Raw genomic sequence first — 26,497 nt, forward strand, 5'->3', positions numbered from 1 at the left:
AGGATCGTGGGAAAGATGAACGGAGCAAAGTACAGAGAGATCCTTGATGAAAACCTGCTCCAGAGCGTTCAGGACCTCAGACTTGGGCGGTGGTTCACCTTCCAACAGGACAATGACCTTAAGCACACAGCCAATACAATGCAGGAGTGGCTTTGTGACAAGTCTGTGAATGTCCTTGAGTGGCCCAGCCAGAGCCCGGACTTGAACCTGAGCGAACATCTCTAGAGGGACCTGAAAATAGCTGTGCATCGACGCTCCCCATCCAACCTGACAGAGCTTGAAAGGATCTGCAGAGAAGAATGGAAGAAATTACCCAAAAACAGGCGTGCTAAGCTTGTAGCGTCATACCCAAGAAGACCTGAGGCTGCAATCGCTGCCAAAGGTACCTCACCAAATTACTGAGTAAAGGGACTGAATACTTATGTAAATGTGATATTTCAGTTATTTCTTTTTAATTACTTTGCAAAAATTTCTAAACACCTGTTTTTGCTTTTTTATTATGGGGTATTGTGTGTAGATTGATGATTTAAAAAAAAAAAATTTAATCCATTTTAGAATAAGGCTGTATCGTAACAAAATGTGGGAAAAGTGAAGGGGTCTGAATACTTTTTGAATGCACTGTATATCTGCCATTGCGGAGTGTAACAAATGTTTACTGGCCTGATGCCCAAGATAGCAGTACTATTACATGAGGATCAATTAGGTTGACTCGGCCTGTATTCTCCACAGCTTAGATGAATATGAGGAGAGAGGCCTAGAAGCGGTTGGAGCGGCTAGTGCAGCGTGCGGGCGGTAAGTTTAAAAATCGAGCGCGGGGCTTTGTTCCACAGAGGCCTTGGAGCGGCTGGTGCAGCGTTCGGGCGGTAAGTTTAAAAATCGAGCGCGGGGCTTTGTTCCACAGAAGCCCAGGAGCGGTTGGAGCGGGTGGTGCAGCGTCCGGGTGGTAAGTTTAAAAATCGAGCGCGGGGCTTTGTTCCACCGAGGCCTTGGAGCGGCTGGTGCAGCGTTCGGGCGGTAAGTTTAAAAATCGAGCGCGGGGCTTTGTTCCACAGAAGCCCAGGAGCGGTTGGAGCGCCCACTCTGCAACGTTCCATCACACTTCAAAAGAAGTGGTCTGCAGGAAGCCGCTGATTGGTCGAAGCGGACTAGAGGAAGCAGCTGATTGGGAGTAACCCCAATATTTCTGCTTTCTGTTCGTACTTTTTAGTTAAGGGTTCAGTGAGTTAAGGGTTCAGTGCTTTTTAGTAAAGGTACAGTTTAAAGGATTAAGATTTTTATAGTGGGAGTGAGTTGATTTAATTTGGGGGTAAGCCATGTGAGTTGAGATCGGCCCTGTGGATTGCTCATCCTGCAATATGTGGGAGATCAGGGATATTGTCGGTGTCCCTGGTGACTACGTGTGCAGGAAGTGTGTCCAGCTGCAGCTCCTGGCAGACCGCATTGAACGGTTGGAGCTGCGGTTGCATTCATAATGGAGCATCCACGCTGCTGAGAGAGTCATGAATAGCACGTACAGTGAGTTGGCCACACCGCAGGTAAAAGTTAAGCGGACAGAAAGGGAATGGGTGGCCACTAGCCAGCGTAACAGTAGGCAGGTCGTGCAGGAGTCCCCTGCGGTCATATCCCTCCTAAACAGATATACCATTTTGGATACTGTTGGGGGAGATGGCTCATCAGGGGACACGTTCAGGGCACCGTGGGTGGCACTGCGGCACAGGAGGGGAGGAAAAAGAGTGGAAGGGCTATAGTAATAGGGGATTCAATTGTAAGGGGAATAGATAGGCGTTTCTGCGGCCGCATACGAGACTTCGGGATGGTATGTTGCCTCCCTGGTGCAAGGGTCAGGGATGTCTCTGAGCGGCTGCAGAACATTCTGGAGGGGGAGGGTGAACAGCCAGTTGTCATTGGCACCATCGATATAGGTAAAAAACAGGATGAGGTCCTACAAGGTTAATTTAGGGAGCTAGGGGATAAACTTAAAAGTAGGACCTCAAAGGTAATAATCTCTGAATTACTACCAGTGCCACGTGCTAGTCAGAGTAGAAATAGGAAGATATTTCAGATGAATATGTGGCTTGAAAAATGGTGCAAGGGGGAGGGATTCAAATTTCTAGGGCATTAGAACCAGTTCTGGGGGAAGTGGGACCAGTACAAATAGGACGGTCTGCACCTGGGCTGGAATGGAACCAATGTCCTTGGGGGAGTGTTTGCTAGTGCTGTCGGGGAGGATTTAAACTAATGTGGCAGGGGGATGGGAGCATGAGCAGAGGGGTATAAAATGAGGGTAGAAGCAATAGGTAGCAAGGTGAAAAGTAAAAGTGGCAGGCAGACAAATCCAGGGCAAAAATCAAAAAGGGCCACTTTTCAACATAATTGTATAAGGGGTAAGAGTGTTGTAAAAACAAGCCTGAAGGCTTTGTGTCTCAATGCAAGGAGCATTCGTAATAAGGTGGAAGAGTTGAATGTGCAGATAGTTATTAATGAATATGATATAGTTGGGATCACGGAGACATGGCTCCAGGGTGACCAAGGCTGGGAGCTGAACATCCAGGGATATTCAATATTCAGGAGGGATAGACAGAAAGGAAAAGGAGGTGGGGTAGCGTTGCTGGTTAGAGAGGAGATTAACGCAATAGAAAGGAAGGACATTAGCTTGGAGGATGTGGAATCGATATGGTTAGAGCTGCAAAACACTAAGGGGCAGAAAATGCTAGTGTACATGCCACCTAACAGTAGTAGTGGAGTTGAGGATGGCATTAAACAGGAAATTAAAAATGTGTGCAACAAAGGTAAAACAGTTATAATGGGTGACTTAAATCTACATATAGATTGGGTGAATCAAATTGGCAAGGGTGCTGAGGAAGAGGATTTCTTGGAATGTATGCGGGATAGTTTTCTAAAGCAACATGTAGAGGAACCAACGAGAGAGCAGGCTATTCTAGACTGGGTATTGAGTAATGAGGAAGTGTTAGTTAGCAGTCTTGTTGTGCGTGGCAGGGTATGAGATGTGAATTGGCCAAGATAGATTGGCAATTGATTCTTAAAGGGTTGACGGTAGATATGCAATGGAAGGCATTTAAAGACCGCATGGATGAACTACAACAATTGTTCATCCCAGTTTGGCAAAAGAATAAATCATGCAAGGTAGTGCATCCGTGGATAACAAGGGAAATCAGGGATAGTATCAAAACAAAAGATGTAGCATACAAATTAGCCAGAAAAAGCAGCCTACCAGAGGACTTGGAGAAATTCAGAGTCCATCAGAGGAGGACAAAGGGCTTAATTAGGAAAGGGAAAATAGATTATGAAAGAAAACTGGCAGGGAACATAAAAACTGACTGCAAAAGCTTTTATAGATATGTGCAGAGAAAAAGATTAGTTAAAACAAATGTGGGTCCCTTGCAATCAGAAACAGGTGAATTGATCATGGGGAACAAGGACATGGCAGACCAATTGAATTCACTAAGGAAGACATAAATAATCTGCTAGAAATAGCAGGGGACCGGGGGTCAAATGAGATGGAGGAACTGAGTGAAATCCAGTTTAGTCAGGAAGTGGTGTTAGGTAAATCGAGTGGATTAAAGGCCGATAAATCCCCAGGGCCAGATAGGCTGCATCCCAGAGTGCTTAAGGAAGTAGCCCCAGAAATAGTGCATGCATTAGTGATAATTTTTCAAAACTCTTTAGATTCTGGAGTAGTTCCTGAGGATTGGAGGGTAGCTAATGTAACCCCACTTTTTAAAAAGGGAGGGAGAGAGAAAACGGGGAATTACAGACCAGTTAGTCTAACATCGGTAGTGGGGAAAATGCTAGAGTCAGTTATTAAAGATGGGATAGCAGCACATTTGGAAAGTGGTGAAATCATTGGACAAAGTCAGCATGGATTTATGAAAGGTAAATCATGTCTGACGAATCTTATAGAATTTTTCGAGGATGTAACTAGTAGCGTGGATAGGGGAGAACCAGTGGATGTGGTGTATCTGGACTTCCAGAAGGCTTTCGACAAGGTCCCACATAAGAGATTTGTATGCAAACTTAAAGCACACTGTATTGGGGGTTCAGTATTGATGTGGATAGAGAACTGGCTGGCAGACAGGAAGCAAAGAGTAGGAGTAAACGGGTCCTTTTCAGAATGGCAGGCAGTGACTAGTGGGGTACCGCAAGGCTCAGTGCTGGGACCCCAGCTATTTACAATATATATTAATGATTTGTACGATGGAATTGAATGCAACATCTCCAAATTTGCGGATGACACGAAGCTGGGGGGCACTGTTAGCTGTGAGGAGGATGCTAGGAGGCTACAAGGTGACTTGGATAGGTTGGGTAAGTGGGCAAATGCATGGCAGATGCAGTATAATGTGGATAAATGTGAGGTTATCCACTTTGGTGGCAAGAACAGGAAAGTAGACTATTATCTGAATGGTGGTCAATTAGAAAAAAGGGAGATGCAACGAGACCTGGGTGTCATGGTACACCAGTCATTGAAAGTAGGCATGCAGGTGCAGCAGGCATTGAAGAAAGCGAATGGTATGTTGGCCCTTAATAGCAAAAGGATTTGAGTATAGGAGCATGGAGGTTCTACTGCAGTTGTACAGGGCCTTGGTGAGACCACACCTGGAGTATTGCGTACAGTTTTGGTCTCCTAATCTGAGGAAAGACATTCTTGCCATAGAGGGAGTACAGAGAAGGTTCACCAGACTGATTCCTGGGATGGCAGGACTTTCATATGAAGACTGTATCCAGTCTCGGCTTGTACTCGCTAGAATTTAGAAGATTGAGGGGGGATCTTATAGAAACTTACAAAATTCTTAAGGGGTTGGACAGGCTAGATGCAGGAAGATTGTTCCCGATGTTGGGGAAGTCCAGAACAAGGGGTCACAGTTTAAAGATAAGGGGGAAGTCTTTTAGGACCGAGATGAGAACATTTTTTTTCACAGAGTGGTGAATCTGTGGAATTCTCTGCCACGGAAAGTAGTTGATGCCAGTTCATTGGCTATTTTTAAGAGGGAGTTAGATGTGGCTAATGGGATCAGGGGGTATGGAGAGAAGGCAGGTACAGGATACTGAGTTGGATGATCAGCCATGATCATATTGAATGACGGCGCAGGCTCGACGGGCCGAATGGCCTACTCCTGCACCTATTTTCTATGTTTCTATCTCATTAAAATATACATTCTTCTGGCAGGGTCTGACTAGTAAGATAATGGGAGTGTGTTTACAAGGTGGGGTGGGTGGAACCAGGTGTCACAGCCTCTGAATACAAGGTTAGACATTTGGGTCAGGAGAAATGTCTTCACTCAAAGGGAACGCAGTTCCTCAACTGTTGACCCTTTTACCACCACAAGATTTGTATATCTGGATCCTGCAGAATTCACAGCACGCAGTGAAGACTAAGTTACTAAATATTCTTAAGATGTATGGCAATTAATTTCTAAATACATAAACAGCAAGAAGTCTTCAAAGGGTGTTCGATCAAAGCGGAGGGTCATATTGGTGGAGTAGGCTCATGAGGATAAATTGCCTTCTCCGGTTCTTCTGAATTCAATACAATCATTTTCCTATCTGCAAAAATATTAAGCAGTATATGATTTGATATATATAGGATGTATGGGCAGTAGCAATCAGAAAAAGAACACAGAAAAAAAGCTGTTGGCCACTTTAAGAACGTAGTCAAAATATTTCCTTTACACTTCTGGATTAGGACCAGGACCATAATTTACACATTGAAATAATTAATTTCTGCTTTTAAGTGGAATTCTAGAATATTCACTTCTATTTTGAAATCATATTCAAATAATTTATAATTATATTAACATTTACTTTCAGTGACTAAAATACTTCACTTTTATGAGTGGTAAACACGCAATCTCTTAAACACGAGGTTTTCATGGCATTATTGCCATGACTGAAACAAGCAATTCTTCTCCTTACCTGCAGCGTCATATAGAGCAGCAGGCAGCAAACAACTGCAGTCGAGGGAAGCTCCAGATGAAGAAACTCCTGAACAAAATCTTGTAAGCCAAAACATGCGAGAAACATCCGGTAACGTAACTTCTCTACTGCGGGTCCTTCTGTTAGCCATAAGGTTTGTAAATCTGGAATTCCTCCTGCAAATAAGGATTTGATTTATTATTGATACTAAAGTCTTCAGTGAACATTTTCCTACTCAAGTGGCTTGTTTCCATTGAGGAGCACTGCTCCAAATTCTGCAGGCAATGTCAATATAACAGGTCTAGTTCTCATTGATGGATTCAATCAATATCATAGCAAAAAGGAAATAACTGATCATATGTCTCAGAGGTATTTATAGGATCTTGCTTTATGTAATCTGGCTGCCACATTTTCATACAATAGTGATCCCAGTTCGAAGGTACTTTGTTGGTTGTACAGTGCAGCAATGTCATCCTGGAGACACTTAAGGTGTTGTAACTAATTTGGGCTGTTTTTATTTTTTTGCTAAATTGGTTAAAACACAGACAGTCGAAGTACCTGGTAGTTCTGGTGGCAAAGCTAGTACAAGATCTGGCTGCTGGAGTAGGTTCCCTGGATACACAAACCACTCCTTCACCGTAGGATACAATCTGGCAGAATCCGGCTGGGCATCTAGACATAAAGAATTTCAAACAAGATTATCAACTGAGCAGAATGTCCTCTTTCAGCCGACCTACAGACAGTGAATAACATTTTGCAGACTGATAAGTCATTTAAATCCACCAGGATTTTTCATTCTTTGATCAATCCATAGCATCCACTTCTTCTATCAGCGTATATCAATAAAACTGCATATTAAATAAAAAATAACAGTACCTATCTATTCATCATTGAATTATACAAGACAAAAGGCTTCCATTTAGTCATCTTCCATTTGCCAGCTCTTTGTGGTGTTCATGCAGTCCCACTCTGGTGCTATTTAAAAATAGGCCAGCAATATCTTTCTGTCTTGTGTCATTAACATGAAACTGTATTAGAATGACAATCTTTTGGAAGTTCCTGGGTGGCTCTGGTTAAGGTAGTGAGTTGATAAGAGAGGAAGCTAAGTTAGGAAACACTAACCACTATTTAGTAGATAAAAATGCTGGAGAAACTCAGCGGGTGAAGCAGCATCCATGGAGTGAAGGAATAGGTGACGTTTCGGGTCGAGACCTTTCTTCAGACGTCTCAACCCGAAACATCACCTATTCCTTCGCTCCATGGATGCTGCCTCACCCGCTGAATTTCTCCAGCCTTTTTATCTACCTTCGATTTTTCCAGCATTCTTAACCACTGTTTAGTAGTTAGTTTAGGCTAATCACTATTTTACAGCCTAAACTGAACTAGAGTGAAAATACGTGTGGGTTTGTTGCACCTGTGATATGCCCAACGCCTACAATGTCTTTAAGGTGCCCCATGCACAATGATCCATACCTTTAACAAAGTCCATGACCTCAACATGGAGAAGCATAGTTAATCATTGTTTTTATAATAGTTCATTGAGAATGAAGAAGGAAACAAATAAGTGAGCTACATGGTTATTATTTTATTATCCAGTGTTGGGAAATGCAGGAATCCATTATCAAGGCAGTGAGTGGTAAGAGCACTTAGAAAACCATAGTAACATGATGTATGGTTTAATGAAAGGGAAATTATGTTCAATTAATTTAGCAGTTAGCAGAGAAGATAAAGTGTGTAGGAAAGAACTACAGATGCTGGTTTAAATCGAAGGTAGACACTAAATGCTGGAGTAACTCGGCAGGACAGGCAGCATCTCTGGAGAGAAGGAATGGGTGCCGTTTCGGGTCGAGACCCTTCTTCAGACTGATGTCAGGGGAGTGCGCGGGACAGAGATAGAATGTAGTTGGTGACAGTAAGACTGGTGGGAGAACTGGGAAGGGGGAGGGGGTGGAGAGAGAGGGAAAGCAAGGGCTATTTAAAGTTAGAGAAGTCAATGCTCATACCGCTGAGGTGTAAGCTACCCAAGTGAAATATGAGGTGCTGTTTCTCCAATTTGTGCTGGGCCTCACTCTGACAATGGAGGAGGCCCGGGATAGAAAGGTCAGATTGGGAATGGGAGGGGGGAGTTAGTGCTGAGCAACCGGGATATCAGGTAGGTTAAGGCGGACTAAGCGGAGATGTTAAGCGAAACGATCGCCGATCCTGCGCTTGAACTCGTCGATGTACAGTTGACACCTGGAACAGCGGATACAGTAGATGAGGTTAAAGGAGGTGCAAGTGAACCTCTGCCTCACCTGTAAAGACAGTCGGGGTCCTTGGATGGAGTCGAGGGTGGAGGTAAAGGGACAGGTGTTGCATCTCCTGCGGTTGCAGGGGAAAGTACCTGGGGAGGGAAGGGACGAGTTGACCAGGGAGTTGGGGAGGGAAAGGTCTCTGCGGAAAACAGAAAGGGGTGGCGATGGGAGGATGTGGCCAGTAGTGGGATCCCGTTGGAGGTGGCAAAAATGTTGGAGGATTATATGCTGTATGTGACGGCTGATGGGGTGGAAGGCGAGGATAAGGAGGACTCTCCTTGTTACGAATGGGGAGCAAGAGTGGAGCTGTGGGATATCGAGGAGACCCCAGTGAGAGTCTCATCTATAATGGAAGATGGGAACCCCCGTTTCCTAAAGTGTAGTCTAGATACAATGCCCTCCATAATGTCTGGGACGAAGACCCATCGTTTATTTATTTGCCTCTGTACTACACAGTTTGAGATTTGTAATAGAAAAAAGTCACATGTGGTTAAAGTGCACATTGTTAGATTTTAATAAAGGTCATTTTTATACAATTTGGTTTCACCATGTAGAAATTACAGCAGTGTTTATACATAGTCCCCTTATTTCAGGGCACCATAATGTTTTGGACACATGGCTTCACAGGTGTTTGTATTTGCTCAGCTGTGTTTAATTGCCTCCTTAATGCAGGTATAAGAGAGCTCTAAGCACCTAGTCTTTCCTCCAGTGTTTCCATCACATTTGGAAACTTGTATTGCTGTTTATTAACATGAGGACCAAAGTTCTGCCAATGAAAGTCAAAGAAACCATTATTGGACTGAGAAACAAAAATAATACTGTTAGAGACATCAGCCAAAACTTAGACTTACCAAAATCAACTGTTTGAAACATTAAGAAGAAAGAGAGCACCGGTGAGCTTACTAATCGCAAAGGGACTGGCAGGCCAAAAAAGACCTCCACAGCTGATGATGGAAGAATTCTCTCTATAATAAAGAAAAATCCCCAAACACCTGTCAGACAGATCAGAAAAAACTGGATTTGTGGATTTGTCAATGACCATTGTCCGCAGAAGACTTCATGAACAGAAATACAGAGGCTACACTGCAAGATGTAAACCACTGGTTAGCCGCAAAAATGGGGTGGGAAGGTTACGGTTTGCCAAGAAGTACTTAAAAAAGCAACCACAATTCTGGAAATGGGTCTTGTGGACAGATGAGACGAAGATTAACATATCAGAGTGATGGCAAGAGCAAAGTATGGAGGAGAGAAGGAACTGCCCAAGATCCAAAGCATACCACCTCATCTGTGAAACACGGTGGTGGGGATGTTATGGCTTGGGCATGTATGGCTGCTGAAGGTACTGGCTCACTTATCTTCATTGATGATACAACTGCTGATGGGAGTAGCATAATGAATTCCGAAGTGTATAGACACATCCTATCTGCTCAAGTTCAAACAAATGTCTCAAAACTCATTGGCCCACGGTTCATTCTACAGCAAGACAATTTAGAGATACAGCACGGAAACAGGCCCTTCGGCCCACCAGGACCGTGCCGACCAGCGACCCCGGCTCATTAACACTATCCTACACCCACCAGGGACAATTTTTACATTTACCAAGCCAATTAACCCTCAAACCTGTATGTCTTTGGAATGTGGGAGGAAACCGAAGATCTCGGAAAAAAACCCATGCAAGTCAAGGGGAGAACGTAAAAAACTCCGTACAGACAGCACCCGTAATCGGGATCGAACCCGGGTCTCCGGCGCTGCATTCGCTGTAAGGCAGCAACTCGACCGTTGCGCCACCGTGACTGCCTGGTGATCCCAATGAGAATGATCCCAAACTTACTGCTAAAGCAACAAAGGAGTTTTTCAAAGACAAAAATAGTAAATTCTTGAGTGGCCAAGTCAATCACGCGATCTGAACCCAATTGAGCATGCCTTTTATATGCTGAAGAGAAAACTGAAGGGGGCTAGCCCCCGAAACAAGCATAAGCTAAAGATGGCTGCAATACAGGCCTGGCAGAGCATCACCAGAGAAGACACCCAGCAACTGGTGATGTCCATGAATCACAGACTTCAAGCAGTCATTGCATATCAAGGATATGCAACAAAACATTAAATATGAATACTTTCATTTACATGACATTGCTGTGTCCCAAACATTATGGTGCCCTGAAATGGGGGGCACTTTGTATAAACACTGCTGTAATTTCAACATGGTGAAACCAAAATGTATTAAAATTGCCTTTATTAAAATCTGAATTTGGAGGGCACTGTAGCTATGGGAGTCAGTGGGTTTGTCGTAGATGTCGGTCAATAGTCCTGTGATGGAGACGGTGAGATAAAGTGTTCTAGCAGAGTAGATAAAGTGGATATTATGCATTTACATTTCAAAAAGATATCCAGAAAGGCGTCTCACAAAAGGTTAGTAATAGATGCGGGTTCATGGGTTTGAGGGTAATACTTTAGCATGGATCGACAATTAGAACTGAGAGTAAGGATAATTGGATCATCTTTGGGTTGGTAGGGGAAAAAGTTAGATGTCTCGGGCATTAGTGCTAGGGCAGCTATTTACAATCTATACTGATGAATTTGATGAAGCAGTTGAGTATAACATTTGAGCATAATAAAAAATAAACCACTGGAGGAAGTCAGGGAGCATCTGTGGAGGGAAATGGACAGAGTGACATATCAGGTCGGGAACCGTCTTAAAAAATTCCCATGTCTGCTGAAGAGGCAAAGATAGCGTGTGAAGACATGTATCTGCAAAGATATATTGGGTCGCTGGGCAAAAATATAATATTTGTCCATGTGAGGAGAAATGAGAGGTTATCCATTCTTGTAGGATGGGAAATCATATCATATACTTATTAAAAGTCTGATCTTGTACGTGTGTAGATGTGTTTTTACATTTTCGCCAAAAAAAACGGATTAAATATTTACATATTCCGGTTGACATTTTTCCCGACGAGTCCAAAATCACCTTATCTGAAAATGTCATGCTTCATTTCTCGACATTACTGAAAATGTTAAAAAATATCAAAAGACTTTGAATTTAAACGAGCAGCTCTTGCTGATGACGTCACAATGGGTCGGCTGGGCGCCGCCTCACGCACAGAACCATCCACGTGCTTTGAGTGACGTAACCTCCCCCCCCCCCCCCCCCCCCCCCCCCAACCCCCCCTGTTATTCAAAAGATGCAGAAAGAAAGAGCCCAGAGATGAAGTTGGGCCCTGTACTGGAGCCGCCGAACTCGCGGTCCTCGGTCCTGGGGTCGACGCTCGCCCGGAGCCCACGGCCTCGCTCGGCCCTGCCGCCCGGTGACTCTGCCCCCTCCCTCTCTGCCCCCCCTCCCTCTCTGCCCCCCCCCTCCCTCTCTGCCCCCCCCTCCCTCTCTGCCCCCCCCTCCCTCTCTGCCCCCCCCTCCCTCTCTGCCCCCCCTCCCTCTCTGCCCCCCCTCCCTCTCTTGCCCCCCTCCCTCTCTTGCCCCCCCTCCCTCTCTGCCCCCCCCTCCCTCTCTGCCCCCCCCTCCCTCTCTGCCCCCCCCCTCCCTCTCTGCCCCCCCCTCCCTCTCTGCCCCCCCTCTCTCTCTGCCCCCCCTCTCTCTCTGCCCCCCCTCTCTCTGCCCCCCCTCTCTCTGCCCCCCCTCTCTCTGCCCCCTCTCTCTCTCTGCACCACCCCCTCTCTCTCTCCCCCCCCTCTCTCTCTGCCCCCCCTCTCTCTCTGCCCCCCCTCTCTCTCTGCCCCCCCTCTCTCTCTGCCCCCTCTCTCTCTCTTGCCAGAACCGCACGCTCTCGTCTCTGCACGGCCCCTCTCTCTCGTGCCCCCCTCCTCTCATCTGCCCCCCCTCTCTCTCTGCCCCCCTCTCTCTACTGCCCCCGCCTCTCTCTCTGGCCCACCCACTCTCTCTCTCTGCCCCCCCTCTCTCTTGCCGCCCCTCCTCTCTCGCTGCCCCCCCTCTCTCTCTGCCCCCCCTCTCTCTCTGCCCCCCCTCTCTCTCTGGCCCCCCCTCTCTCTCTGCCCCCCCTCTCTCTCTGCCCCCCCTCTCTCTCTGCCCCCCCTCCTCGCTGCCCCCCCTCCCCTCTGCCCCCCCTCCCTCTCTGCCCCCCCCTCCCTCTCTGCCCCCCCCCTCCCTCTCTGCCCCCCCCTCCCTCTCTGCCCCCCTCCCTCTCTGGCCCCCCCTCCCTCTGCTGGCCCCCCCCCTCTCTGCCCCCCCCCTCTCTGCCCCCCCCTCTCTGCCCCCCCCCTCTCTGCCCCCCCCTCTCTGCCCCCCCCCCCTCTCTGCCCACCCTCCCTCTCTGCCCCCCCCCTCTTGCCCCCCCTCCCGCTCTGGCCCCCCCCTCCCTCCCTCTCTTCCCTCCCTCTCTGGCCCCCCTCCCTCCCTCTCTGCCCCCCCTCCCTCCCTCTCTGCCCCCCCTCCCTCCCTCTCTGCCCCCCCTCTCCCTCTCTGCCCCCCCCTCTCTGCCCACCCCTCCCTCTCTGCCCCCCCTCCCTTCTGCCCCCCCTCCCTCTCTGCTCCCTCCCCCCCTCCCTCCCTCTCTGCCCCCCTTCCTCCCTCTCTGCCCCCCCTCCCTCCCTCCCTCTCTGCCTCCCCCTCCCTCCCTCTCTGCCTCCCCCTCCCTCCCTCTCTGCCTCCCCCTCCCTCCCTCTCTGCCTCCCCCTCCCTCTCTGCCCCCCCCACTCTGCCCCGCCCTCCCTCCCTCTCTGCCCCCCTCCCTCCCTCTCTGCCCCCCCTCCCTCCCTCTCTGCCCCCTTCACTCTCTGACCCCCCCTCTCTCTCTGCCCCCCTCCCTCTCTAGGGAGTGGCGAGTATTGGGACCTATGGGTGGGTGATGGAGTATTGCGTTTGGGAAGCAGCCCTGTGATGCCGCACGCCCCCAACCTTCCTCTCAAACTCTATCCCCCTCCCCTCTCTACCCCCTTCACCCACCCCCCTCTCTAGCCGCGCCTGCGCAGTGGGGGCTATGCGTGAGTGGATGGGGCTGGGGATAAGGAGCGAATTAATAATACAAGAGAGTGTGTGTGTGTGTGTGTGTGTGTGTGTGTGTGTGTGTGTGTGTGTGTGTGTGTGTGTGTGTGTGTGTGTGTGTGTGTGTGTGTGTGTGTGTGTGTGTGGTGTGTGTGTGTGTGTGTGTGTGTGTGTGTGTGTGTGTGTGTGTGTGTGTGTGTGTGTGTGTGTGTGTGTGTGTGTGTGTGTGTGTGTGTGTGTGTGTGTGTGTGTGTGTGTGTGTGTGTGTGTGTGTGTGTGTGTGTGTGTGTGTGTGTGTGTGTGTGTGTGTGTGTGTGTGGTGTGTGTGTGTGTGTGTGTGTGTGTGTGTGTGTGTGTGTGTGTGTGTGTGTGTGTGTGTGTGTGTGTGGTGTGTGTGTGTGTGTGTGTGTGTGTGTGTGTGTGTGTGTGTGTGTGTGTGTGTGTGTGTGTGTGTGTGTGTGTGTGTGTGTGTGTGTGTGTGTGTGTGTGTGTGTGTGTGTGTTTTCTGCTTATAAGCTTTACTACCAAAAGAGTGAGCTTTCACCCATTACCTCATTGGCTAATGGGCAGATGACGGGTTTCGCTAGCTCGGCGTCTTTATCACAACACCCTTATCTGATATGTTACGCACAAACTTTCTGCCTCTGGTTGAGAAAGCTGAAAGAGATTTTGACCGCTGGTCAGTTTTATCGCTATCCCTCGTGGGCCGGATAAATCTGCTCAAGATGGTCGTCCTACCCAAATTCCTGTATATTTTCCAGCACGTCCCTATACTTATCACTAAATCTCTTTTAGATAAATTAGAAAGGACAATATCTAAATTTTTATGGGGTAGCAAACCGACTAGAATCCGAAAGGCGATACTACAGTCTCCTAAGAGTGACGCCGGTTTGGCACTTCCTGACTTTAGGCGATACTATTGTGCAGCTAACTTGCAAAAACTCCTGTATTGGATGAATGATGATTGCGACCACCTACCGACCTGGGTATACATGGAAAAGGCGAGTTCACATCTCCCGTTGCGGTCTGTCCTATGCTCCCAACTCCCCCTTCCTATAACATATGTGGGTGCAGGCCCAATTGCGTCCCTCTCGCTCAAGATATGGAGTCAACTCAGGAAAAACTTCGGTTTACAAGGCCCTTCCATCTTGACCCCACTGCTTAAAAACCACATCTTTAAACCTTCAAGTACAGACCACGCGTTCAAAACCTGGCATAGCAACGGTATCAGTAGTATTAAAAACCTATACAAGGATGGCATCTTTTCGTCTTTTGCGGAGCTCTCGTCCAACTATAGCCTCCCAAATTCCCACCTTTTTCGTTTTTTCCAGATTAGGGATTTTGTGAAGAAGACATTCCCCCATTTCCCCCATCTTAGCTCTAGATCCCAACCGGAAGAAATGCATCTCTGTTTGTATAACTTGTTAGGGTCGGTTATATTGAAACCTCATACCTCATTAAAAGCTGCGTGGGAGCGTGAGCTGAATACGAAACTAACAGACCAGCAATGGGACTCTGCCTTGGATTTGATCCATTCTTCCTCCATATGTGCCCGTCATGGTCTAATCCAATGCAAAGTCCTTCATAAAGTCCACTACACAAATGCAAGATTATCTAGAATTTACCCCGCTGTTAGGGACACCTGCAACAGATGTAATCAATCTCCTGCCAACCATAGCCGTATGTTTTGGTCTTGCCCTAAGCTAGCAGCCTTTTGGAGGAGTGCTTTCGACTTGATAAGCAGAGCCTACGGCCAGACTATTCCTCCAAACCCACTGTCAGCCATTTTCGGTACCCCTCCCAACACCAACCTCTCTGTTGCGGTGAAACGGGTTCTAGCTTTTACAACCTTGTTAGCCCGGAGACTGATCTTGCTTAACTGGAGGCTCACCTGTCCCCCGACACACGCCCGCTGGATTAAGGAGGTGCTTTACAATTTACAGCTTGAAAAACTTAGGTTCTCTCTCAAAGGCTCTACCAAGACATTCCTAGATACATGGAACCCTTTCTTGGAACTTGTTAACTCTCTCAACTTGTCCCTGGACTCGGAAGAGGACTGAGTGCTCTCCACCATTGTTCTGCTCTGCTGCAGCTGCTCTCCCCTTAACCCCTCCCCCTCCCCACACTTATTTATTTAATTACTTACTTATTTACTGTTAATAGTGACCCCCCCCCCCCCCCTTTTTTTTTTTTTTTTTTTTTTTAGTACTTTTTGTTTCGTTTATCTTACCATATTTGTGTGGATGTGTACGTATGTGAGTGTTGTTTGTCCCCGTTTGGTTCCGACCTGATTCGGGTGGGTTGAAGGTGGGTAAGGGTAAGGGCTTTGAGGGTCGCCTACATACTGTTGCACAATTATGCCTGGACTGTCACTGTATGTTATCATTGTATGTATGCAAATTGCTATGAAATTCAAATAAAAAGATTTAAATCAAGAACCTCAAATGCAGTGATTTTAAATTAGTGGGTGAGTTTTTTTTGGGGAGAGGGATTAATTTATTAACTACCGAGCTGCTGAAAATGCTTCAGCAGCTATCACTTCATGCAGATACAAGAGGAGTTAGGAAGGGAATCTATTTTATGGAAGGTGAACATGAATAAGGATGTTTTGCTTGAACCGTATAGAGCTTTGGAGTAATGCGGCAAATGTTCCCTAGATTAAGTCCTGAGATGATGGAATGTCCTACAAGGAAAGATTGAGCAGAATAGACCGACATGACTTTAGGAGAATCAGAGATGATCGCATGGAAATATTCAAGATTACAAACACCATTAACAGGCTAGACATTGTGGGATTGTTTGCCAAGGTGAGAAATCTAGAACTTGTGGCACAGTTTGTGAGTCAATCACATAAAGGCTGAGATGAGGAAGAATTTCCTGAGTCAAAAGATAATGAATTTTTGGAATTTTCCATCCCAGATTACTGTGGATGCTGAGTCATTAAGTATATTCAAATTTAATATCGATATCGGCACTTGAGGATAATGGGGTTTGAACGGGAGCATAGAGCTGTGGTCAAATACCATACAGTGTATTGAATGACAAAACTGTTCTATGCGGAAAAATGGCGTACTCCTCCTTCTATATCTTACACTCAAATGAAATTAATGTAATTAATTTAAAATCACTGCATTTGAGGTTCTTAACCCTTCCCTATCCTTCTCTATGACTAAAGTGATAATGATGCAACAATTAGTTGGCAACACTGGATCCAACAACAAAGTGGGTGAGTTTATTTTGGGGAGGGGGATTAATTTATTAACTACCGAGCTGCTGAAAATGCTTCAGCAGCTATCACTTCAAGCCAGGCTCAGATTAGTTATGATGTTACCAGCAGCCAAAGAGACTTCTAATCCACAGTGCCTTGGCTCACAAAGGCTGTGTGGGTGAAGAGGTTTAATGGAATGATGCTGGAGAATAAGACTGTATATGCCTTGTGTAGGATTTATTTTCTCGGGATGAGGTGGCTGTCCCATGAAAAGTGGCTGAGGAATTTCCCCCTATATTCACTGGAGACAAGGGTCAAGGGTTCTAAAGGATCATACGCATCAGCAACGGAACAATTAAATTCTTACTTGTTGTAGCTTTAGTGGCACTTTAATGAAACAACACAGTAAATATACAGTGAATAATACAATAAATTATCAGTTATACTAGGTGTAGTGGCCATTTGGCTTATTTTGTGTGTCATTAATTATGGCATTTGTCTTTAAATTTTAGTCTAGACAATAGACAATAGGTGCAGGAGTAGGCCATTTGGCCCTTCGAGCCAGCACCGCCATTTAATGTGATCATGGCTGATCATCCTCAATCAATACCCCGTTCCTGCCTTCTCCCCATATCCCCTGACTCCGCTATTTTTAAGAGCCCTATCTAGCTCTCCCTTGAAAGCATCCCGAGAACCTGCCTCCACCGCCCTCGGAGGCAGAGAATTCCACAGACTCACCACTCTCTGTGAGAAAAAGTGTTTCCTTGTCTCCGTTCTAAATGGCTTACTCCTTATTCTTAAACAGTGGCCCCTGGTTCTGGACTCCCCCAACATCGGGAACATGTTTCCAGCCTCTCGCGTGTCCAAGCCCTTAACAACCTTATATGTTTCAATGAGATACCCTCTCATCCTTCTAAACTCCAGAGTGTACAAGCCCAGCTGTTCCATTCTCTCGGCATATGACAGCCCCCCTTCCCGGGAATTAATCTTGTAAACCTATGCTGCACTCCCTCAATAGCAAGAATGGCCTTCCTCAAATTAGAGGACCAAAATTGCACACATACTCCAGGTGTGGTCTCACTAGGGCTCTGTACAACTGCAGAAGGACCTCTTTGCTCCTATATTCGATTCCTCTTGTTATAAAGGCCAACATGCCATTTGCTTTCTTCACTGCCTGCTGTACCTGCATGCTTACTTTCATAGACTGATGTACAAGGACCCCCAGATCCGTTGTACTTCCCCTTTTCCCAACTTGACGCCATTTAGATAGTAATCTGCCTTCCTGTTTTTGCCACCAAAGTGGATAACCTCACATTTATCCACATTAAACTTCATCTGCCATGCATCTGCCCACTCCCCCAACCTGTCCAAGTCACCTTGCATTCTCATAGCATACTCCTCACAGTTCACACTGCCACCCAGCTTTGTGTCATCTGCAAATTTGCTAATGTTACTTTGAATCCCACATCCAAATCATTGATGTATATTGTAAATAGCTGCGGTCCCAGCACCGAGCCTTGTGGTACCCCACTAGTCACTGCCTGCCATTCTGAAAGGGACCCGTTAATCCCTACTCTTTGTTTCCTGTCTGCCAACCACTTCTCTATCCATGTCAGCACTCTACCCCCCAATACCATGTGCCCTAATTTTGCCTACTAATCTCCTATGTGGGACCTTATCAAATGCTTTCTGAAAGTCCAGGTACACTACATCCACTGGCTCTCCCTTGTCCATTTTCCTAGATACATCTTCAAATAATTCCAGAAGATTAGTCAAGCATGAGTTCCCCTTCGTAAATCCATGCTGACTCGGACCGATCCTGTTACTGCTAACCAAATGTGCGGCTATCTCATCTTTTATAATTGACTCTAGCATCTTCCCCACCACCGATGTCAGGCTAACTGGTCTATAATTCCTCATTTTCTCTCTCCCGCCTTTCTTAAAAAGTGGGATAGCGTTAGCTACCCTCTAATCCACAGGAACTGATCCTGAGTCTATAGAACATTGGAAAATTATTACCAATGCATCCACGATTTCTAGAGCCACTTCCTTAAGTACCCCGGGATGCAGACCATCAAGCCCTGGGGATTTATCAGCCTTCAGTCCCATCAGTCTATCCAACACCATTTCCTGCCTAATGTGGATTTCCTTCAGTTCCTCTGTCACCCCCAATCCTCTGGCCACTACTATATCAGGAAGATTGTTTGTGTCCTCCTTAGTGAAGACAGATCCAAAGTACCTGTTCAACTCATCTGCCATTTCCTTGTTCCCCATAATAAATTCACCTTTTTCGGTCTTCAAGGGTCCAACTTTGGTCTTAACTAATTTTTTCCTCTTCACATACCTAGAGAAGCTTTTACTATCCTGCTTTATTTTCTTGGCTAGCTTACCTTCGTACCTCATCTTTTCTCACCGTATTGTCTTTTTGGTTATCTTCTGTTGTTCTTTAAACATTACCCAATCCCCTTACTTCCCGCTCATCTTTGCTATGTTGTACTTCTTCGCTTTAATTTTTATACTGTCCCTGACGTCCCTTGTCAGCCATGGTCGTCCCTTTCTCCCCTTGGAATCTTTCTTCCTCCTAGGAATGAACTGATCCTGCACCTTCTGTATTATTCCTAGAATCACCTGCCATTTTTGTTCCACTGTCATCCCTGCTAGTGTATCTTTCCAGTCAACTTTGGCCAGCTCCTCCCTCATGGCCCCATAGTCCCATTTATTCAACTGACACCTCCGATCTACTCTTCTCCCTCTCCAATTGTAGATTAAACCTGACCATGTTATGGTCACTGCCTCCTAATGGCTCATTAACCTCGAGTTCCTTTATCAAATCCGGTTCATTACATAACACTAAATCCAGAATTGCCTTCTCCCTGGTAGGCTCCAATACAAGCTGTTCAAAGAATCCATCACAAAGGCACTCTACAAAGTCCCTTTCTTGGGGTCCAGTACCAACCTGATTTTCCCAGTCTACCTGCATGTTGAAATCTCCCATAACAACCACAGCATTACTTTTACTACATGCCAAATTTAACTCCTGATTCAACTTGCACCCTATGTCCAGGCTACCGTTTGGGGGCCTGTAGATTAGGCCCATTAGGGTCTTTTTACCCTTACAATTCCTTAGTTCTATCCATACCGACTCCACATTTCCTGTTTCAATGTCACCCCTAGCAAGGGACTGAATTTCATTCCTCACCAACAGGGCAACCCCACCCCCCCCCCCTCTGCCCACCAGTTTGTCTTTTTGATAGGAGGTATATCCTTGAATATTCAGTTCCCAGCCCTGGCCCTCTTGCAGCCATGTCTCAGTAATTCCAACATCACACTTGGTGGTGAAACCAAAATGTATAAAAATACGCTTTAATAAAATCTGACAAAGTGCACTTTAACCGCATGTGATTTTTTTCTATTACGCATCTCAAATTGTGGAGTACAGAGGCAAATAAATAAATAATTGGTCTTTGCCCCAAACATTATGGAGGGCACTGTAGGTGGTGCAAGACACTAATGAGATGTTGAAGAGATATGAAATGTGGGAAACCAAATAAGTTGACTATTATAATGTAACACAGCACTTGCTGATCACACAGCCCTAATCCAGAAAGATACATTTCATAAAAGGTTATTCTTAGATTTTTTATTGAGCAGTTATTTTGATCCTGAGCTTTGTTTTAGTTAGATCTTGTGTTTTAGTTAGATCTTGTAAGTGATCTGTTTAAATGAGAAAGTCCTTCTGACACAAATTGGCATGTTGTGATTCTAAGAGGAAATAAAAGTAATCTTAGCTCTCCCGTTGTTTGAATGATAGAGTTGACCTCATTTAATGACCAAATTCCCCTAAGAGCATCAAATGTAAGGTACACTGCATGTTATTAACCAAAGGGTTCAAGTTGATGCTTTTGTGTGTGATAATTCAACAGCCTCATGTGTCTGGTATAGGAAGTTCACAGCACCAGGTCCACTAAAGCTGTGACTGGCAAGTGAAATCAGCATGAATAAATGCAAGGAATCTGATAATACCTGAAACTGTGTCATTTGAATGGTTTAAATATTTACAGATTACCTACTTGGCTCAGCTGAGAGAAGAATGCCATAAATAGACTGTCGAGCGGGTCGGTAAATAATTGCTTGTCCAGGAAGATCTGCATCCAACTCATCTTCCAGAGTGTTGCTGCAATCAACTTCTCCTTTAATCAAGACTTTATAGACCATAGAGCTCTCAGCTTTGATGTGCTTTTCTCTTGCAAACTTTTAAAATTAAAAAGGGAAATAAATGTAATGAGCATACTTTCGTTTAAACATTCAGTCTTGTGAATTTACACATTCAATGTGGTGAGCTAACTTGAACAACATGTAATTATTTCCAGTGTTATACAGTAAGGAGATTTAGAGTCCAGTGACAATGAAATGGCCAGTACATGTCCACATCAGGAAGGTGTTCTCCCAGAAAATAGTAGTAGGAGGTCAATGTGGTCATGACTGACCTACCCCAGGCCGCAACTGCTCTTTTGTGTCAACTCCGCACAGTCTTCAACTTCTCGATCTTATACATATGTATGTATCTCCTCTTTAAAGGGCCTGTCCCACTTAGGCGATTTTTTTGGCGACTGCTGGCGACTGTCACAGTTGCAGCAGGTCGTCGAAAAAGCGGCAACTGGACCCTCCCTACAATAATATCTATGACAACCTACCACCTAGTTGACGTCAAGCTACGGCAAGCTACCAACAACTGGCGACCCATTCAGATGTCCACCTACCACAACCTACGACCACACAGACGACAACCTGGGACAACCGAAGTCAACCTACGTCCACCCGCGACAAATTACGACAAGCAACAACCCTGTCGGCGACAACGGAAGACAATTCAGTCGCCGGTACCTGTCGCCTGAATTCCAATGGAATTCACAAAAGTCAGCACCTGGCGACAACCAATGTCACCTGGTGACAACCTGCGTCATCCTGGCGACAACCTACGACAGCACCCACCACAGGAGAAGACAAGCTTCGTCAAGCCCACATGCGCCGAAAAGTTTTGAACATTTCAAACTCCAGCGGCGACCAGAAAAACGTTACGACGCTTTAGGCGACTTGAGGAGACTACTCACGACCATACATGCGTCACCCCGCGACCATGTGGCAACAGCCTAGTCGCCTGTAGTCGCTGAAAAAATGTCCTAAGTGGGACAGGGGCTCTAATATCTCAGGTGATCTACTCTCCAATAATACCTGGAGAATTCCAGAGATAACCATCCTCAGCAAAAAGTAATTCCTACACATTTCATGATGGGTTCCTTATCTTGTAACCATCCCCCCTCATTCAAGAAACTTCCACAACTGGAAACATCTACTCTATCACACCCCTTTGGGATCTTGTATCAAAAGTCACCCAGAAACTCTAAGGAATACAAATCTAACATTTTTAACGGTTTATGTTAGGACAATGTTTTCATCCTAGGAATCAGCCCAGTGAATCTTCTCTGGACTGCTTTTTCATCTAGTATAACTCTTCTTAAATAAGGGGACCAAAAATATGCACGTACTACAGGTGTGAGTACAACTAGAACAGCACTTCCCTATTTTTAATAAACAATTGAAGACCAAAAACTGTTCATTGAGGCACTCTTCTACCCCTGTCCCAGCCTCAAACAGGCACATTTATTTGGTCTCTTTCTTCTATGTGATAACCAGTCATCAATTCATGTCAACACACTTCTAGCAATACCATGAGCTTTTCAAGTAGCACTTTATCAAAATACCCCTGGGAAGTCCAAAAGCATTGCATCTATAGATTTATCGAGAATGGGAATTAGAAGGAATTTATTTAGCCAAAGGGGATGAATATATGGAATTCAATGCCACAGATGGTGTACCCAACTCATTGGGTTATTTTTAAAACAGAGATTGATAGGTTCTTGATTAGTAATAACTTCAAAGGTTACAAAAAGGCAGGAGAATGGGGGTTGGGAGGGAAAAATCGATCAGCCCTGATCAAATTGCAGAGCAGACTCAATGGGCCGAATGGACTAATTCTACTCCTATCTTTAATGGCCCCCTTTCTCAACTCTACACATTTATAAATAAATAAATAATTTGGTCACTGTTTAACGATGTGTTAAGTTTATTCAGAGACTTTCAGTGCCTGATATTTCCCCAAAATCTTTTGAAATCTATCGCTGATTTCACTGGAAAAACTCATCTGCAAGGAAAATGTCACAATCAAATATTTTCTGGACTCAAAACTCAAAATTTTCATATGATGAACAGTTCCTGTATTTTTATTCCGGATATCAAGCACTTACAGTTGTTCCTTCTCGAATTGCAGAAAAATACTTTGCTTTGACTGTTCCCATCTCTTCTTGACTGACCTATGTTCTCTTATTTGTCTCATTACCTCCATCTTTCACTGTTATCTCTAATATCATTTAATCTATTCTGCTTCCAATTCTACCTCAAATCTTATTTGTGGTCTATCTCTGTCTCTCTCATTCCCCTTTCACTGAAGACTGATGTTCTATTCTAACCTGAAAAGTTAACAGTTTCTCTTTCCCTGGTTATTGAGCGACCAGCTGAGTATTTACAGCATTTTATGATTTGAACCCATTCAATACCTCCTGCATGCTCCAAAGTGCTCTATACACCAAAGTGCTTTATGTCTAAAGATGTATTCATTAAATGTAGCGACAATGTAACGTTGAGAAAGGTAGCACAATATTCTATTGGATTATCTGCTTTCACAGATTATAGCCAAGGGAGCACGGAAACAGGGCTATCGGCCCAACTCATCCATGCTAACCAAGATGCACCCATCTAAGCTAGTCACATTTGCCCACGTTTTGTCCATATCCCTCTGAACCATATCTATCAGTTACTTATCTGCATATCTTTCATTAATTTGTTCTATATCTCTCTACATCACTGTTTATATCTCTAGTTTCCCCTTCCCCAGACTAGTCTGAAGAATTGGCTCGACCCCAAACGTCGCCCATTCCTTCTCTCCACAGATGCAGCCTGTCCAGCTGAGTTACTCCCGCATTTTGTGTCTATCTTCGGTTTAAACCAGCATCTGCAATTCCTTTCTACACAATACACCAAATGTTACTTCACCAACCTCTTGTACAACCATAATATAACTTCTTAACTTCTTTGTTCAATACCCTGACTGATGAAGACCAGTGTACCAAAAGACTCTTTACTACCCCATCTATCTGTGACACCACTCTCAGGGAAAGTGATGTCACAGATAAATAGGGTGGTAAGGAAGGCTTTTGGTACTCCTGTACTCCTCATTCCCTCTGTCCTAAAACACTCCCCAAACTACCCCATCTATCTGTGACACCACTCTCAGGGAAAGTGGCGTCACAGATAAATAGGGTGGTAAAGAAGGCTTTTGGTACTCCTGTACTCCTCATTCCCTCTGTCCTAAAACACTCCCGAAGGCCCTACCATTCACTGTGAAGGTCCTGCCCTGGATTGACCTCAAATTGCAACACCTCGCTATATCTGCAGTACATGCCTTGTACATTGTCATCAAATAAAACATTATTACGAAGATTCAGCATAGATTGATTATACTCTCATCTTTTAGATATTAATCCATGAACCCCTGACCTCATAGTTTACGTGCATTTCTAACAAAAGGCATCAACGAGGAAACATTATCAATATGGCCATACTTTGTTTTAACACTGATGTAATAATCTCAAATTACAAATGGATTTTTTGTTTCTAACCTGAATTCTTGTAAAATTACAAATAAATTGACTTAAACAAGTTGGCTAACCAATATCATTGCTGCCTTTGAGAGAAAGTGGTTACTTATGGTCCATTTGAATGAATCATTCATTTTAAATCATCGTGCTCTGTTTAATTCCATTGAAAAGATCTTACCTCAGGCAGCTCTGTCAAAGTTTTATCCCCAATGCTCAGAGGTAATTAACAGTGAATATGATTAAAGACCAGTTTCTTAAGTCTGTCTTCTGTCAAGTGAGTTAGAATTATTCCTGGTGGGTTATAGTTCTGCTAATTTGGCAGGCTCACTCAGGAGGTGTGGGTTGCCATGTATTTGGGTAGTGCTGAGACCCTTTGCTGAGGAAAATTCTCTGTTATGCCTGCATGGGAGTATTTAATCCTAGCAGTTATGTCCAAAATGCATGATGCTCTTTTATTTTCACTTCCTTAATTTTTAGAAGATAAAATGTAACACGAGAATTCCCAAAAGAGGGGGGAGGGAGAGGGGGAGGGAGAGGGGGAGGGGGGAGAGGGGGGAGGGGAGGGGAGGGTTGCGTGGGCTCAGCTGCTCCCGGCCCCGGCTCTGACCGCACTCACCGGCTCCAGGACCCGGCTCCGGACTCACTCAGCCTGTCGCACTAATCGGCTCCCAGCTCGTCTTGACACCGAACATAGCCCCCGCCCGCGAACACAGCCCCCGCCCGAGAATACAGCCCCCACCCGCACTCTGCTCACTCAGCTCCTTCAGCTTTATTCTCGCCGCCGGTGATTGACAGCGGGTGCCGGAAGGGGCGTCACCATCCCGGCAAATGATAGACGAATAATTTTAATAATATTTCACCGGTCGGAATAAAATTTGATGCACTTGCAGCACAGGACTCTTTTCACAAATTAAGGTCTCTCAAGTGCTTTCCAAATCTTCTTTCAAAGGCACAAATTGATTCTGTTTCCATGACCTTTATAGGCAGTGAATTCCAAATCTTAACTATACATGAATAAGAAACTTTTTCTCCCACCTGCTTGTATCTTTTGTACAGGAGTTTAAATCTGTATCCCCCTGATCCTTGGGCATCAATTAATAAGAACAGTTTCCTTCCAGCTTTTTGTTCTAAGAAGAACCCCAGTTCCCCCATTCTAATCTTAAAGCTGAAATCCTGATCCCTGGAACTAATTTTGTAAATCTCATCTCATGCTCTCCAGGATCTTCACATCCTTCCCCAAATGCAACAGCCAAAAGTGGCCGATATATTTATGTTGTGGACTAATCAGTGTGTTGTGAAGATAGACATAAGAAACTGGAGTAACTCAGCAGGTCAGGCAGCGTCTCTGGAGAAAAGGAATAGGTAATGTTTCGGTTCGAGAACCTTCTTCAGACTGAGAGTCAGGGGAAAGGGAACCAAGTGATATAGACGGTAATATAGTGAAATATAAAACAAATTAATGAAAGGTATGCAAAAAGTAACGATGATCCAGGAAAGTGGAGCCCGCAATGGTCCATTGTTGGCTGAGGGTAGGTGATAACAAGTTATACAGACAGTGAAACTTAACAGAACCACAGTGAAACTAGTAGGACAACGAAGGTGGGGGAGGGACAGAGAGAGGGGGGATGCAAGGGCTACCTGAAGTTAGATAAATCAATATTCATACCGTTGGGTTGTTAGCTGCCCAAGCAAAATATGAGATGCTGTTCCTTCAATTTGCATTTGGCCTCACTCGGACAATGGAGGCGGCCCAGGACAGAAAGGTCAGTATGGGAATTGGAAGGGGAGTTAAAGTGTTTGGCAACCAGGAGATCAGGTAGGCCAAGGCAGACCGAGCGAAGGTGTTCAGCGAAATAATCTCCCAGGCTGCGCTTGGTCTCGCCGATACATAGTAGTCCACACCTGGAACAGCGGATACAGTAGATGAGGTTGGAGGAGGTGCAAGTGAATCTCTGCCTAAACTGAAAAAACTGTTGGGGTCCCTGGATAGTTGAGGGAGGAGGTATAGGGACAGTGTTGCATCTCTTGCGATTGCTGGGGAAGGTATCTGGGGAGGGGGTGATTTGGGTGAGAAGCCATGTTAACCAGGGAGTTGCGGAGTAAACGGTCTTTACGGAAAGCAGAAAGGGGTGGAGATGGGAAGATGGACTAGTGGTGGGATCCCGTTGGAGGTGGCGAAAATGTCAGAAAAGTATGTGTTGTATGCGATGGCTGATGGGGTGAAACGTGAGGACTAGGGGGACTCCGTCCCTGTTGCGACAAGGGGGAGGGGGAGCAAGAGCTCAGCTGCGGGGTACCCACCCTACACCCCTTCTGGAACAAGCGTGTTACATATGCCATTTTCTAGCCCTCCAGCATTTTCCCTGTAACTGTGGAAGATGATGGAAGTCCCTTC

General features: G+C 45.4%; 1 protein-coding gene across 3 annotated transcripts in view; it reads right to left on the bottom strand.

Annotated features, from left to right (window-relative positions):
- fam120b (family with sequence similarity 120B) overlaps positions 1 to 26,497 on the bottom strand; it is an 86,405-nt gene that overhangs the window by 37,605 nt on the left and 22,303 nt on the right. For all 3 annotated transcript variants that reach the window (XM_033025914.1, XM_033025913.1, XM_033025912.1), the window contains exons 3-5: positions 20,458 to 20,638; positions 6,490 to 6,603; positions 5,932 to 6,107 (exon numbers count right to left, since the gene is read on the bottom strand). In XM_033025914.1, coding sequence (XP_032881805.1) covers positions 5,932 to 6,107; positions 6,490 to 6,603; positions 20,458 to 20,638 — 471 coding nt within the window. The remainder of the gene's footprint in view (positions 1 to 5,931; positions 6,108 to 6,489; positions 6,604 to 20,457; positions 20,639 to 26,497) is intronic.

Source organism: Amblyraja radiata, chromosome 8 (genome assembly GCF_010909765.2).
Source record: "Amblyraja radiata isolate CabotCenter1 chromosome 8, sAmbRad1.1.pri, whole genome shotgun sequence".
NCBI lineage: Eukaryota > Metazoa > Chordata > Chondrichthyes > Rajiformes > Rajidae > Amblyraja > Amblyraja radiata.